At 35.4% G+C, this 15,315-nt stretch overlaps 3 protein-coding genes across 3 annotated transcripts; all 3 read right to left on the bottom strand.

Annotated features, from left to right (window-relative positions):
• Positions 1-239: 239 nt before the first annotated feature.
• Positions 240-1,641, bottom strand: ILV5 (Bifunctional acetohydroxyacid reductoisomerase; the record flags this gene model as incomplete). The annotated part of the gene is made up of 5 exons (XM_058497054.1): positions 240-267; positions 316-983; positions 1,032-1,310; positions 1,363-1,394; positions 1,446-1,641. The coding sequence occupies 5 exons, from the start codon at positions 1,639-1,641 to the stop codon at positions 240-242; spliced, it is 1,203 nt and encodes a 400-aa protein (XP_058352997.1).
• A 548-nt stretch (positions 1,642-2,189) lies between these two features.
• UBC12 (NEDD8-conjugating protein ubc12) lies at positions 2,190-2,947 on the bottom strand (the record flags this gene model as incomplete). The annotated part of the gene is made up of 4 exons (XM_058497053.1): positions 2,190-2,345; positions 2,405-2,694; positions 2,751-2,841; positions 2,927-2,947. The coding sequence occupies 4 exons, from the start codon at positions 2,945-2,947 to the stop codon at positions 2,190-2,192; spliced, it is 558 nt and encodes a 185-aa protein (XP_058352996.1).
• Positions 2,948-4,034: 1,087 nt separating this feature from the next.
• ONS95_003730 (uncharacterized protein) lies at positions 4,035-4,676 on the bottom strand (the record flags this gene model as incomplete). Its single annotated transcript, XM_058497052.1, has 2 exons — positions 4,035-4,165; positions 4,217-4,676. The coding sequence occupies 2 exons, from the start codon at positions 4,674-4,676 to the stop codon at positions 4,035-4,037; spliced, it is 591 nt and encodes a 196-aa protein (XP_058352995.1).
• Positions 4,677-15,315: the final 10,639 nt, after the last annotated feature.

Genomic DNA, 15,315 nt, shown 5'->3' with positions numbered 1-15,315 from the left:
TCGGGGAAATGTGTCCCGGTTACGGATAGAAAATGAGCAAGCATACACGGCCAACAAGAAATTGGTGTCATCGCAATTGAAGAGCAGTTAGAACAATGCTTGCAAGTAGGTATAATAAACTTTTCGCAATTCCAGAGACCATAAATCTCCGTAGCAGGAGAGTATTGTACAGTTCGCCAGAGTTCCACGCCCATGTCAGAAAAAAAATACCAGCCCCATGTGTCGCGCAAATATCAACTTTACTTCTGGTTTTCGGGGCGGAGGGAGCTATATGAGTTAGCTTTGGATAAACGCAATGACAATGTTGATTCTTACCGAACGGCCTTTCCTGCTCTCCAGATCTCCAAATCACGGATCTCCTTCATCTCTGCCTCATACTTCTCACGGTAATCGGGTTGGGAGTTGAAAGTAAGGGATCGCTCGGTCTCCTTTCCGGTCTTCACAGAGTCATACAGATCATTGAAGACTGGCTTCAAAGCATCCTTGAACTTTCCGCTCCAGTCAATGGCACCACGACGGGCGGTGGTAGAGCAGGCCTCGTACATCCAGTCCATGCCGTTTGCGCCAATCAATGGGTACAAAGATTGAGTAGCCTCCTCGACGGTCTCGTTGAAAGCCTCGCTGGGGCTGTGGCCTTGCTCACGGAGAACCTCGTATTGTGCAAGGAACATACCGTGGATACCGCCCATCAAGCAACCACGCTCACCGTACAAGTCGGAGTAGACCTCCTTCTCGAAGGTGGTCTCGTAGAGGTAACCACTGCCAACACCGACACCGAGAGCAATTGCCTTCTCCTTGGCCTTGCCGGTAACATCTTGGAAGACGGCGATGGAGGAGTTGATACCACGTCCCTCGCGGAAGAGAGTTCGGACGGTACGGCCGGATCCCTTGGGAGCAACGAGGATGACATCGACATCAGTTGGAACATCGACCTTGGTTTGGTCCTTGAACACTGGGGAGAAACCGTGAGAGAAGTAGAGGGTCTGATTGAGTCAGCTTGGGCCAATTAAACTTTGTTCGACGCAGCGCACCTTTCCCTTGGTGATCTGGGGCTTGATTGCTGGCCAGGTCTCGCTTTGGGCAGCATCAGAAAGCAAGTTCATGATGATGGTACCCTTGGAGATAGCCTCGTCGACCTCGAAGAGAGTCTTTCCAGGAACCCAGCCATCTTGTTGAGCATCCTTCCACGATTGTCCGTTCTTTCGTACACCGACCACGACGTTAAGACCTTGATCACGCATGTTCAAGGACTGCGCGTGGCCCTGGGAGCCGTATCCGATAATTGCCATTGTGTCGTTCTTGAAGAACTCCTACTCAGAAATCAGTATATAGTTCGAATGTGCGGTGTGAGGTGAAACAAACTTGGAGTTTGGCAGGAGGCCAGTCAGCTCTCTCTGGAGAAATTGTCAGCGTCTGAATCTAAAGGCAAACTGGACAATGCATACCGTAGACATCCTCCTTAACACCGGCAAAATCAATGGTCTTTACACCTCTGACCTGCTGAGCAGACGCAACAGCTGCGCGGGCAGCAGTAGGTCTGGCAGAGGCATTGAGGGCAGAAACGAAGGTGCGACGGGCTGGAGCACTTAATTGCTTTGCCAATGGGGAGCGAAGAGCTCTGGAGAATGTGCGGGAGGCCATTTTGTATGATTGAGTGGAGTTGTGGTGAAGAGAGAGAAGAAGGTGCAGGTTGTTTGTGTTTTGAGGAATGACTCTTTAGCAAAATTTCGAGCTCTTCCGACAACGGAACCAAGCCGAGTGGAGAGCAAGTCTGGGCTTGGCCTGTGCCAGCTGTGCAGATTGTGGAGAGCCCAGGCGATTACGAGGAGATCCATAACGAGGGGTATTTATATGGGTAGGGATATTATATGGAGATGAAAATCTTCAGAGGCAGCTAATTATGGATTTATGTAAATGTGTATGTTGCAAGGACAGCTTGGAGCGTCGATTCGGTTTATAGAGCGTGAATTCATACATATAAAATGAAATCGCCTTCAAAAAGAGCCCTCTGATTCAGAATGGCTGTATACTATCTACGCTTCAGAAACGCACGAGACAACCTGTATTTACTCCCAGGCCTCCAAATATGAACGCCTCAATATGCCCAAAGAATGCTCGCTCATCAAGACGTGCAGTGTCTAGATGTAGATGAATGCCTGTGTCCTCCATGGCCCGCCCTGATACCGTCCCTACACCTTCAAGACTCTGTCGAAGGACTGGTTCTTGACAGCTCCGCCTCCCATAGCCGATCGAACGTTGCGCTTGAATCCTTCTCTGTTGGACCGTAAGTCCTCTGCGGCTTCTTTGTTCAAGGGGTCCGAGGCGTTGGGCTCTAGGAAGAGGAACTGTAGACCCATTTAGCAAGTATACCTTCAATACGCCCTTAGGGCTGGGAGTCACATACCTGAAGACCAACGACCACGGATTGCAGATTCAGAACCGGCTTCCAGTCCTCTCGCAAAATATTCAGGCAGACATTCCCCTCCAGGTCAATGTTGGGGTGATAAATCTTCTGTGTGCATTTAACCTTCGGCGCCTCATGGGGAAAGCCCTGGCTGATTGCAAATGTGAAATGAAATCTGCCACCTTTGTACATGCCCTCGTCCGGTTCAATAGTGAGTGTGAAGTTAAGGGTATCGTCGGGGTCTGGGAAATCGGTCTTCATGGTGCTAGGTAAGGAGAGTTCGGATAGATCTAGGCACACGATCAGTATGAGGTGCATCGATATAGATTTCTTGGATGGGCAATACCTTTCTGCACTCGAAGTTGCGCAGCTGTTACCTTCTTCCTCTTGTTACCTGCAGCAGCATCTGCGTTCGCATCTTGCTGCTGCTTCTGCTTCTGTATAGTTATCAGCGCAAGATCAACAGTTTCTGGATGGCACAAGCGGGTGAGGCACTTGCGCAGAGAATGTCAAACCACTTACCATAGACCAGATCTTCAACATCTTGAAGACTTACGTTGCCTGCGACGTCTGGAAGTGTTCTGTTGTGGGAGATGGAGGGGCGTTCAAGACAAGAAGGCGCGCCGAGGCTTGTTGGTTGAATCGAGTTTGTTCGTTGCGACGCGATGCGATGGATGAATCAGACAACCACGTCACAGCCACACGTTGGAAAAATAAAGAACACAACAAAGGTGCGCCTTGTTGGCCTTTTGCAAAGGATTTGTCAGATATCCAGTGGCAATAAGGTGAATCTATGAATCATTGACCAAGGCTTCCTCTATTTTCAGGTCTGTACAGTAAAAAGGTTGATGAGGTTAATTATTTTACTAGGATAGCAGCAACCTGGTAATGTTTACTTAAAACCTGAAGCTTTCTTTTAGATGAGCCAGAATGTGCTGGACGTCAGTTTGACTTGCCTCTGTTTGCCACTTAGCGAGAGCTCTGCCACTCATTAGCTTAGGCTTCCTGAACGAAAAATAGGAACCTCACCCTGGCACCATTTCCTATGAAGCGTTTGCGTACATGAAAATCAACAACTCGCTCAGAATTCTGAAACCATGTCCTTTACTCTTGCAACTGTCTCAAAGCTAGAAACATTCAGCTCAGTGTTCAGCACATCACTAAATGCCTCCCCCTTTCCCACTGAACTTTCCTCCAACACCATATAGCATTACAACTTCGAAAGCACTTCACTTTCAAGCCACCTCTCTTTTCGATGTGACCAGTCATGCTTGGTATATAATCACGCATCCATATCTCTGCAGCTTAGCCACACAGGCAGTCAGGTGTACATTTACCCCTCCTGGACGTCGTCCTTCTGCAAATGCTCACACAACTCTTTCTTTTTTTTATTCCATCAAATTGGTCTCGATATATTCATTCTCTATCCCAAGGAATTAATCTATGATCGAGAGTAGGTTGGTGTGTTAACATTAATATCGAACTGTTATTGTGGCAGAGACTGTAGACTGTTTGCCGAGATTTCAGATGAGATACACCATTGGAAACGGTCTGCTGCTGTTCATTCAAAGGTGAAGTCCCCCATACAAAACACCATCACTAGGCTGCTGAGTATCTAAGTTTCAAGCCTTTAAATCCAAGAAGTCTCTGCCAAAGCTGCATGCAAAGCATCTTGATCTTCGTCACAGATAGTCGCTGTCGTCAACCATGTCTCTCCGTCAATGAAGCCAATCAGGTTGTCCAGAGGAAGTGTGAAGCTGCCTGTAGATACAATCAGCTTTACTTCAAGATCTGAGAGAGTGAAGGACATACCATTGCATGCGAGTAGGTCTTTATATGAAGAATAGTAATATTCAGTGTCCAGACACGCATCCGTCCAGAAGTCTCCTTCACTTTCCTCGAGAAGTAATTCATCGGTTTTATCGAACTCTGCGCCTTGGTGAGTTGTTTTGTTATATTCTGACTTAGATGCGATGACAATGCTATCCCCATCGTGAGGTTCCGCCTCCATCAGCTCCATATCCTTATCCTGACATGGCATGGTCGTCACACCATACGAGGCGTGTCCTTCAGATATCTGATGAACAGTTACGTAGATAGACGGACTCATCTCGACTTTGACATGTCTACTAGGATTTTCATCGGATCCTTTCTCAGACATAAGAACCTGCTCTATCTCGTGGGACAGTTCTTCCACTGTAAACGAAAGCTGTGTCGAATGAGGTGGAAGGTTGGAGGCTGGAGTAAGCGATCTGCCATCTTCCGACGCCATAGCTAAAGAAAATGTCAAGGAGCACGATCCAGACTTTGCCTTGAAGTAAACCGAGAGTACTGAAGAATGTCCAGCTATGAGAACCCTTTACTCTCCAGGACTCGAGGGGGCTTGAATGTAGAGGTTTCTCGGTCTTTCTTACTTGATTTGTTTGGGACTGATGCTTGAACGACAACTGCAGGAACGTGTGATGCAACCTTTGATACACTTCCAGAGAGAAGAGATAACGAGGGAGGAAATGTTGCAAAGAGATGCAGCGAAATAGACGGGTTGTGGCGGATTATGTAGCCATACTCTCGGCGGCTCATTTTGACCGGTCTGCAAAGATCTCACGATCCTGATTCTGCCCTTCTGCACCAGGTTTCATCGTGGGCAGTATGGAGGAGGCTGAGGTCAACACTGTGTCCTCTACAGTCCACTGGGAGCTTTCACCATCCGGCCCGATGACAAGACTATCGTCAGAGCAAGAGAACATATCATAAATTTGACAGTCGAAGGCAGACGATTGGATAGCTAGTGCTCTTGCAGCGAACTTGAGTCGCTTCCACGCGTCTAGGACAGCAAAGTGCACTTTGGAGCTTCCTAGTCGTCGGCTATTGTTCAATCGGGAGAGCTCGGAATGTAATGTTATTACCAGGGTAGTAAATGCCCTTTGGTAACAAAAGTGCATATAAAAGTGCACTTTATAGACGCAGTGCGCCTTGGACAAGGCAAACACACAGATTGGTAGCGGGATTCTTGTTGGCTACGCACTGGTAATAGACTGCCGAATCGTGGGAAGAATCAGGTTTCTGCATTCTTCTCGAGACGAATAGCCGGTGAGAGGATGGCGGTGCTATCTTGACCGAATGGCGAAGGGAGTTCTGTGTGTTGATTCCTAAGGATGTATCAGTTTGAAGCGGGGGTTTAGGTTGATGTAAGAAGGGATGTCGGTGGCTGCAAAACGGACCAATGACAGGACCTTGTCCATCCTACCCCAGCAACCCATCTGGTGGTAAGGCTGAGTTGGGGAGAACGTCCCTAAAGATATGGCGCTCTCTAGTGCCTCCTTTTACCCAATTCCATCAGCATAAGACATGATCTAAACCGGCATTTTCCGAATCATTTCGGTGTCTCCAGAATTATTACTAACTGCCTAGTTCTGTTTTATTCTGTTCAAATTATAAGCCATTCTTCAGTTTAGCGTGATTCTTCGGTAAATAACGCCGACTCACCGACTTTTACTATAGACTGTTACGGACCCCTTGGCGCTACGGTTCAGTTAGCACCTATATGATAATAAAACTATCAGTAGTACTATAGGGGCATTAGTACTAACGAGGGAACAGGATTATCGATAGGGTAGTACTAGCTAGGGAATAATACAGGATAAGCGAGTAGTACTATAGTACACTTATACTTCAGTAGTAATAGTTACTAAGATCATAGTAGATAATAGGTCACGTAATAGATCCCTAGATCCTTAGATCCCTTTATAGGAAAATAGATCTAAGGATCTAAGGATCTAGTATCTTAAGGGATCTAAGGCGAACGAAAGTTCTATATAAGACTAGTACGTCTACTATTAGATAAGAGCTTCGTGCTTAACTTTAAATAGTATTCTAATACTTAGTAACTATTTTCTTATCTATATAATATACTTACCTCTTAATTATTAGAGATTAACTATAGCTTTCTGTATTTATAGCGAGTAAATACCGGACTATTATACTTTAAGTACCTTCTTATTAGAGGTACTAACTTACGAAGATAATATATCCTTTATTAAAGGATTATTAAATAACTACTTAGCTCCTACTAAAGTCTTTAACCTAAAGAATATACTTAAGATCGCTACTCTAGATCTTTATAATAGAGACTAATCTAAGCTTAAAGTATACCTCACGTAGGTTAAGCTCTATATAGGCTTTAATAGTTACTAGTTTACTATAGAAACTAATAAAGTCCTTTAAGCTTTATCCTTTCTCCGGGGATTTACTTTTAACTAGATTAAGACCTTTCTCTCGGATTATATTTAGAACTAAACTAAGGATAAGAGAGTCTTTATAGTAATAACTAAGGAATCCTAGAAGATCTTTATAACCTTTAAAGGTTTTAAGTATAAGATTAACTATGTTTTTAGTAATATTAATTAGAACTATACTACTAAACAGAATATCTAGAACTTAAAGTAAGTCAAGTTAGCGACTATATATACTACTACTTTCTAGTAATTCGCGAATTAGACTAGCTAGAATAATAACGCCCTTCGGGTATAGTACTATAAAGGGTTAAAAGATAGAGTAAAAGATAAAATAGTAAGATTAGATATATCTACTAACTTATAAGAACTTATTAAGATAGCTATTAAGATCGATAACTAAAATTATAAGAGGGCACTTAAGAAAAAAGACTAATACTACTCTGGAATATATATATACTAAGGAAGAGGGGGTAATAATAAGAAACTATTCTACTTTTAGGAAATAGAACTTAATATGATATTCCGGAAGATAAGTTATTAAGGAAAGCTATATAATAGCGGGCTATCTAAGAAAGTTATAGATAAATAATATAAGAAGAAGTTATACTTTAAATATAGCTTCCCTAGTTATATAGCTAGCTCTTATTATTAAAAGAAGTCTTAGATAGGTAAGAAGTATACTAATGTAATAAGATAAGGCTCTTATAATAAACTAATATGATAACTCACTGCGATATATTAATATATAACTATAAACGAGCTCGAGGAGAATTATATCTATACTTAGTTAGGCGATTCTGATAATAATAAGCGAGATTCCGCGAGTGTTATAGATTAGCTTAAGTAAACTATTATTAGTATACCCCCTAAGGACTATATATATCGAGATAATAATAGCTCTAGGCTAGATAATAATATAGAGCTAATACTAAGTAATAGCGAGGAAGAGGCCTAGGAACCTGAGTAAACTCTAGAACTAGGGCTACCTTAACTTAAACTCTTAGGACTAAGAGTAAGTGAAATTTAGGAAGTTACCTAAAGGGAAGAAAGCTTATATTAGGTCAGCTATAATACTTACTATTAGACTAATATAGCTACCGGGGTTACTTATTAAGAGCCGGGCCTTATTAGCTTAGAGAGTCTACTATAGGAGGTAAAGTATAAAGTAATCTACCGGGACTATAAGTGTATTAGATAGAGGATAGCTAGTAGCTAGGAGGGACTAATAACCTTTATATAGTACTTACTACTCTAGAATACTATTATTCTTAGTACTAGCGTGCTACCAGAGGTAAGTAAGAAATAGGAAATTATAGCTAAGAACTGATATAATAGGATATAAGTCTATATTAATAATAATAGCTAGTACTATTACGAGATATATAACTTAGTAATATACACTAAACTCGGAATAGAGCTTATATATAAGGTTAGCTTAAGCTATAGTAATCGAAGGGTATAGGAAAGTGTCCTTAACTATAATATATATTAGGAATATTTCTATATATAATAACTTACCGCTATTAGAGATAAATACCTTACGTTAGAGGTTAAAATTAAAGGAGTTAAGCTTTAAGTAATAGTAGACTCTAGGGTATAAGGGAACTTTATATCTCCTACTATTATACTTAAGCACTACTTATTAACTAAAGTAAAAGATAAGGGATACTATCTAGTACTAGCGGATAGTAAAGTTACCTCTAATAAACTAATTAAGATCTAGATTACTCTAGTTTATATAAGTATCACTAGGCACTCTAAAATAATCTAGTTCGATATTATTAGGATTAGAAGGTATAATATTATCCTAAGGTTACTATAGATAGAAAAGTATAACTTTATTATTAATTAGTAGATAAGAAAGTTTAAGTTTAATTATTACTAAGACTACTATTATCTACTAGGAATAGAAGTAGTAAGTATTCGAGAAGTTAGCGCTACCTTTAAGAAAGAGCTTAGATACTAAAATAAGGGTCTACTAATAAAGGATATACTATTAGTATATAAGAAGTTTATAGCACTATTTAAAGAGAAATAAGGTATTAAGGCCTTACTAAAACACTAGGACTACGATTATTAGATTAAGTTAGAACTAGGTACTAAACTAATATTCTAACTACTTAAGGAATATTCGGTAATAAACTTAATAATAATTAAGTAATATATTAATAAAAACCTAGCGAAGGGATTTATCTAAGAGTCTAAATCTCTATAAGGGAGTAACGTCTTATTTATAAAGAAGAAAGATAAAGGATAACAAATATATATTAACTACTATCGATTAAATAATACTATAAAGAAGGATTATTATATACTACTATTAGCTAAAGAGCTATAAGACAGACTTATTAGAGCTAAGATTTTCACTTAGCTTAACTTATAAGAAGCGTATAACTTTATTAGAATAGCTAAGAGTAAAGAAGAAAAAATAGTATTTCACACTTGTTTTAGTTACTATAAGTATATAGTTATACCCTTTAGCTTAACTAATATACTAGCTATATTTCAGTGTTTAATTAATAACATTTTATAGCCTTACTTAGATATAATATATATATACTATTTAGATAATATACTAGTCTACTTTAAATCAGAGAAGTAATATATAAAGGATATTATAGCTATTCTCTAAAGGCTAGAGAATACTTACTTATTACTTAAATTAGAAAAGTATAATTTCTATATAAATAAGGTTATCTTCCTAGGCTATATAATTACTACTATAAGATTAGTTATAGATCCTAAAAAGATTAAAGTAATTATTAAGTAAATAGGGCTTATAAATATTAAGGAAGTATAGTTATTCCTCGGGTTTACTAATTTCTATAAGTGATTTATTAAAAACTACTTGAAAATCGCTAGGTTACTTACGGAGTTAACTTATAAGGATAAGGAATTCCATTAGTCTAATAGCGTATAAAAAGCGTTTAAGGCACTTAAAGCGGCTTTTATTACGGAACTAGTACTTACTTTCTTTACCCTTAATAAAGAAATACATATAAAGATAGATTCTTTAGACTACGCTATTAGAGTTATACTTAGCTAGCTAGGCGAGGACGGAAGATAGTAACTAGTCGCTTATTATTCGCGGAAACTATTACTAGTAGAATTTAACTATAATATATATAATAAAGAGTTACTAGTAATTATAGATATAGTACGTGAATAGAAGGTCTACCTTAAGGGCGCCGCTTATAAAATATAGATCCTAATAGACTATAAGAATCTTATTTACTTTATAACTACTAAGGAACTAAACTAATAGTAGGTTTATTAGTATGAAATACTCTCTACTATTAAGCTTCGAATTTCTTATATTAAAGGAACGGAAAATACTTGAGCTAACGCTCTAAGCTAGAAACTAGAGTACCTTACTAATAAAACTTATAAATCCTATATTATACTACAGAAAGATAGCGATTTATTAGTTATTAATAGCTAATAGCTAGCTATAATAAGATAGCTAGTTATAGAGAAAATCTAGAAAGGCTACACTAATAACCCAGTTATAGCTAAATAGTAATACTAACTAAGCGAAAGGTTCTTTTTCTCCTTAGAAGGAACTCTCTTATTCTAGGGACGAATCTATATACTTATAAAGGATAGGATTAAATTTATCACGCACTAGTATAAGCTACTTACTTATAGATACTAGGAGGTAGCTAAGATACTATCTAAGCTATCTAAGGAATACTACTTCCTAAGTATAAGGAAGGTAGTTAAAGACATGGTAATATTATATGATATATATATCCGGAATAAGGCTATATATTATACTCTATATGGACTTATAAAGTTACTAATAATACTACCTCGCCTATAGAAATTAATCACTTTAGATTTCGTAGTTAAACTACTACTCTTAAAAGATCTAATTATAGGAATTATATATAATTCGATCTATATAATAATAGATAAGTTCACGAAGTATGTGTATATAGTACTAGTACTTAGGACATAGGACGCGCTTATAATAGCGCAGGTATTTCTTAGGATAGTCTTTATAAGCTATAGAATACTAGATAAGATTATCTTAGATAGAGATAAGCTTTTCACCTCGAAGTTCTAGAAAACTCTTATTATACTCTTAAAGATAAAATAGAAAATATTAACTATATTCTACTTATAGACTAATATATAAATAGAACGAATTAACTAGATAATAGAGACTTATCTTTGATATTATATAAACTATAAACAGGACGACTAAGTATAGTTACTCCTACTTACTTAGTTTATATATAATAGCGCGGATTAAGAGATTATTAGAGTATTATTATTCTACGTAAATTATAGGTATAATCCTATAGTATATAATCTACTAATAACTAGTTAAGGGATTATATAGGAAGCTATACTACAGGCAGATAGGCTTAAGTAGCTTTATAAAGAATTATTAGCTAATATTCTCTTTATTACGTAGAGATCTATAATCTACTATAATAGAAAGTGTAGTATAAGATTAACGCTTAAGGAGGGAGATAAAGTCTACTTACTTAGAAAGAATATCGTAACTAAATAACTAAGTTATAAATTAGATTATAAGAAGCTAAAACTATTCAGGATTACTAAAGTTAAGGGACTAGTTAATTATTAACTAGCTCTACTAAAGATAATAAATATCTACTTAGTATTCTATATATCTTTTCTTAAACTAGTACTACTAGAAGTACTACCGGCTCCTATTACTAAAATATAACCGATTAATCTAAACACTAAATATAAGGTAAAGACTATCCTTAACTATTAGTATTTCTATAGTAAACTAAAATATCTAATTAAATAGAAAGGGTACTTATAATTAGAAAACACTTAGGAACTTAAATCTAACTTCTATTACCTTAAGCTTCTATAAGGATTCTATTAAAGAAATCCAGGTTTACTTAAAAGGAAGAGAACTTAAAATTAAGGACCGGGCCCTTAAAGAAAGATACTAAGTAAGTATTAAGTTTAAAGGCAAGGAACTAAGAAGTAGGATTATTCTTAATAAGCTTAAAGGGAGGTATTAGAGAGCGAGTAGAAGTTACGGTTTTTCTTATCTTAAACTAATATATAAGTTATTTAGAAGTAAACTTCTTAATATATCCTAAGGTATTATAATCGTAACACTTTAAGTAAATATACTTAGAGTATTATTTCAAAATAGATAAATCTAAGAAGTAAGTATAGAAAAGGCTATAATAGAAAGAATAAGGCTTTATAAGTTATATAGCACGCTTAATATAAAGCGCGAGCTAGATACTCTATTTTTTCTTTATTCAAGTAACACTTGATTTCTTTATAATACTAGATATAATAGATAAAGAAGATAGTTGTTAGTAACTATTAATGTTTCTTAAGGTTATACTTAAGCGTAGGGACTATACTAAGCTAAGAGGGGGATAGTATTATAAACCCCTTAGCGCTATAGTTCAGTTAGCACTTATATAATAATAAAACTATTAGTAGTACTATAGGGGTATTAGTACTAATAAGGGAGTAGTACTATTAATAAGGTAGTACTAGCTAGGGAATAATACAAGGTAATCGAGTAGTACTATTATATATTTACGCTTTAGTAATAATAGTTACTTAGATTATAGTAAACAATAAGTTATATAATAAATCCCTAGATCCTTAGATCCTTTTATAAGAAAACAGATCTAAGGATCTAAGGATCTAGTATCCTAAGGGATCTAAGGCGAATAAAGGTTCTATATAAGACTAGTATATCTACTATTAAATAAGAGCTTTATGCTTAACTTCAAATAGTATTCTAATACTTAGTAACTATCTTCTTATTTATATAATATACTTACCTCTCGATTATTAGAGATTAACTGCAGCCTTCTATATTTATAGCAAGTAAATACCGGACTATTATATATATACTATATATATCCTAGTATTATAATTATTATCGATTATTAGTAGTTTATTAATCCGCTCTATAAACGGGATCTTAATATAGATAAGTTTTAGTACTAATTCAGATATTTTCTAGGTTTATTATTCTTAATATTAGGTATCTTATAGTAATTTTTCTTTTCTTTATTTAACACTAGAGCTATCTATAGTAAATAGTCGAATAGAAGTAGAATAAAACATCTATGTTCTACTATTCTTTATATTAATCTTATAATCCTTATTATTTATTCCTAAGAAATTATAAGGTCCTTTCTATTTCTTAGATTTCTCCCTTTAGATAAGTACCTTATTATTAATCTAAAGATTATAAATATAGGTAGTTCCGGGGCTATTTCAGGTAACTAATGTATTATTAACCTTATATATAATATAGAGCTTATATATAGCTTCTATAGCTTTCTTAATAGTTGCTACTTATTATTCGACTAACGGATTAAGAGGATCTAATTCTATTATCTTAGGGTATACGCTAAAGACTAGTAATATAGGGATTAAGCTATTAGGTCCAGCTATATTATTTATAGCTTTAATAGCTATTTATAAACGTTCCTTAGTGTTAAGATCTTCGTGTTCTTCTATAATAATTTTATAGGTATAGCGGAGTAAATAGTAATATCTCTTTACTTTACTAATAGAATAGTATACTTCTACTAGAATAAGTTTAGGGATAGTTCTAATCGACTTAAGTAAGCTTTGAAATTCCTTAGAGTTAAAGTTTATTCTATAGTTATAGACTAAGAAGTTAAGTAGTCCTAAATATATATCGATCTATATAGCCTTAAATATATTAAATATAGATTAGGTAGATACTAAACCGGACTCTTTTTAGAGCTATCTCGCTGCCCTAAATCCTATTACTTTATTAACTATATAGAGAGTATACTAATTACTAAATATTACGATATTAATATAGATTATATAGTTAAAGTTAATATTATTATAAAGTCTAAATTAAAACTAATACGGAGCGTCTATATACTTCTAGTAATACTTATATATCTCTTTCACCTATTATATAATATCGGAATCTAATATATAACCTACTTAGTCTAAAAGATATTATAAATATTATACTAATAGGTAACTAAATCACTTATAGAGTCTACAAATCTCTGTTTCCGTTAGGTGATAAGCTAATATATCTCTATCCGAATACTCTAATAATTAGTAATATTAATCTAGAAGAAGCTATATATACCTACTTTTCCGGATAATTAAGTACTTAATATCCCCTTGAACTAGGGTATTAGTAAGGTTATTATAGTAGATCCCTAGCTTATCGAGCTATTAAAGATATATTAAGAATAGTATATTAGTATCTACGATTATAAACTCTAACTATCTGATAAGTATATTAATTATAATAGTTCCTAATACTACTCTTGTACTAGCTCTGAATTAGATCTAATAATATCTTACTTCTCTTTTATTAAATATGACTTTCCGGGTTTATTATAAAGCTCGTAACTAATTAAAACTACCTGTATTTCTCTTTAATACTCTAGTATTAATTAAAAGACCTTAAAAAACTATCTTAGACTACTAAGTAATAAAGGCTTTTATTATTATCTTAAGCTTAGGTTACTTGATTATACTTTAGAGGATATAAATTACCTTACGCTCCTTAAGGTACTAGAGAACTTACCTTACGTTATACTCTATTTCTAATATATAGAATATAGTAATAAAGTATACTATTCTATCTTTATCCTCTATATCTACTTCAGTATTATTAGAATAGTTATTATTATCTTCTATAGAAGTATTAGAATTATCCTTTTTATAATCTTTACCGGGTCCTCTGAACTAGTCCTAATTAGGCTCCGAATCTAACTCCTCCTTTTCGAGGTATATTATATATACCTTATAGGACTTTTCTATAAGCTTAATACTCTTAGCTTTCTATTCTGTAAAATACCTTACTTTTAAAGCTACTTACTCTTAGTTAGAGTAATAGCTACTATAATAGTCTATCTTCTTATAAATAATATATCTTATGTAACTTAAGAATACCTTAAATTTATCTCTATATTTATTCCTTAGAGAGAACTTTATCCTTTAGTCTAAGTAGTAGGTATTACTATCTATAATATATATTCGGGACTAATTTATATCTTTCCCGGAGTATCTCTTAGATCTAGATCTGGAATCTTATATTATTTCTATATTTATAGCTACGCGAAAGCTATTTATTAATATAGGGAATATCGGAGGTAGCTTAAATAAAGCTATTTTAAATAAGGGATTTCCTAAAACTCCCTGTACTAGCTTATTATATAGTATTTCGTTATTCTATATACTATTATCCTTAAGACCTAATTAGTATGATAGCATAACGAAGGTTTATTAGTAGCTATAATATAAAGTAGAAAAGATAGTAAGAGGAAGAGGTTCCTAAGGAGCCTCGAGAATAAGTAAAAAGGATACGGCTACTAGCTAACTAAGCTAGTCCTAGGTTCGCTATATAACTCTAGCCTCGTAGCCTTATAACATTAGCCTTACCTATATAACTCGCCTATCGTGATTAGTCTATTATATTACCCTTCCCTCTAAGGAAAGCTTATCCCTAAGCTATGAAAAAATTTCCTACGATTTACCTTAGATATAGTAGTATTATTTATAAGTCTATCGTATATATTATTATCCTCTACCTCTTAAGCGGTTAGCTATTCAGGAAGTAGCTTAAGCGGTCCTAGTTCTATAGAATAGGCCTAATGAAAATCCCGAAGTTTATATAGATTATAACGGTATAACGAAAGTTTATTAGTA

The sequence above is a fragment of the Cadophora gregata genome, assembly GCF_030347475.1.
Source record: "Cadophora gregata isolate MNR1 chromosome Unknown scaffold_13, whole genome shotgun sequence".
Taxonomy (NCBI): domain Eukaryota; kingdom Fungi; phylum Ascomycota; class Leotiomycetes; order Helotiales; family Ploettnerulaceae; genus Cadophora; species Cadophora gregata.
The sequence above is the reverse complement of the archived record's forward strand: the minus strand, read 5'-3'. Positions and strand labels throughout refer to the sequence as shown.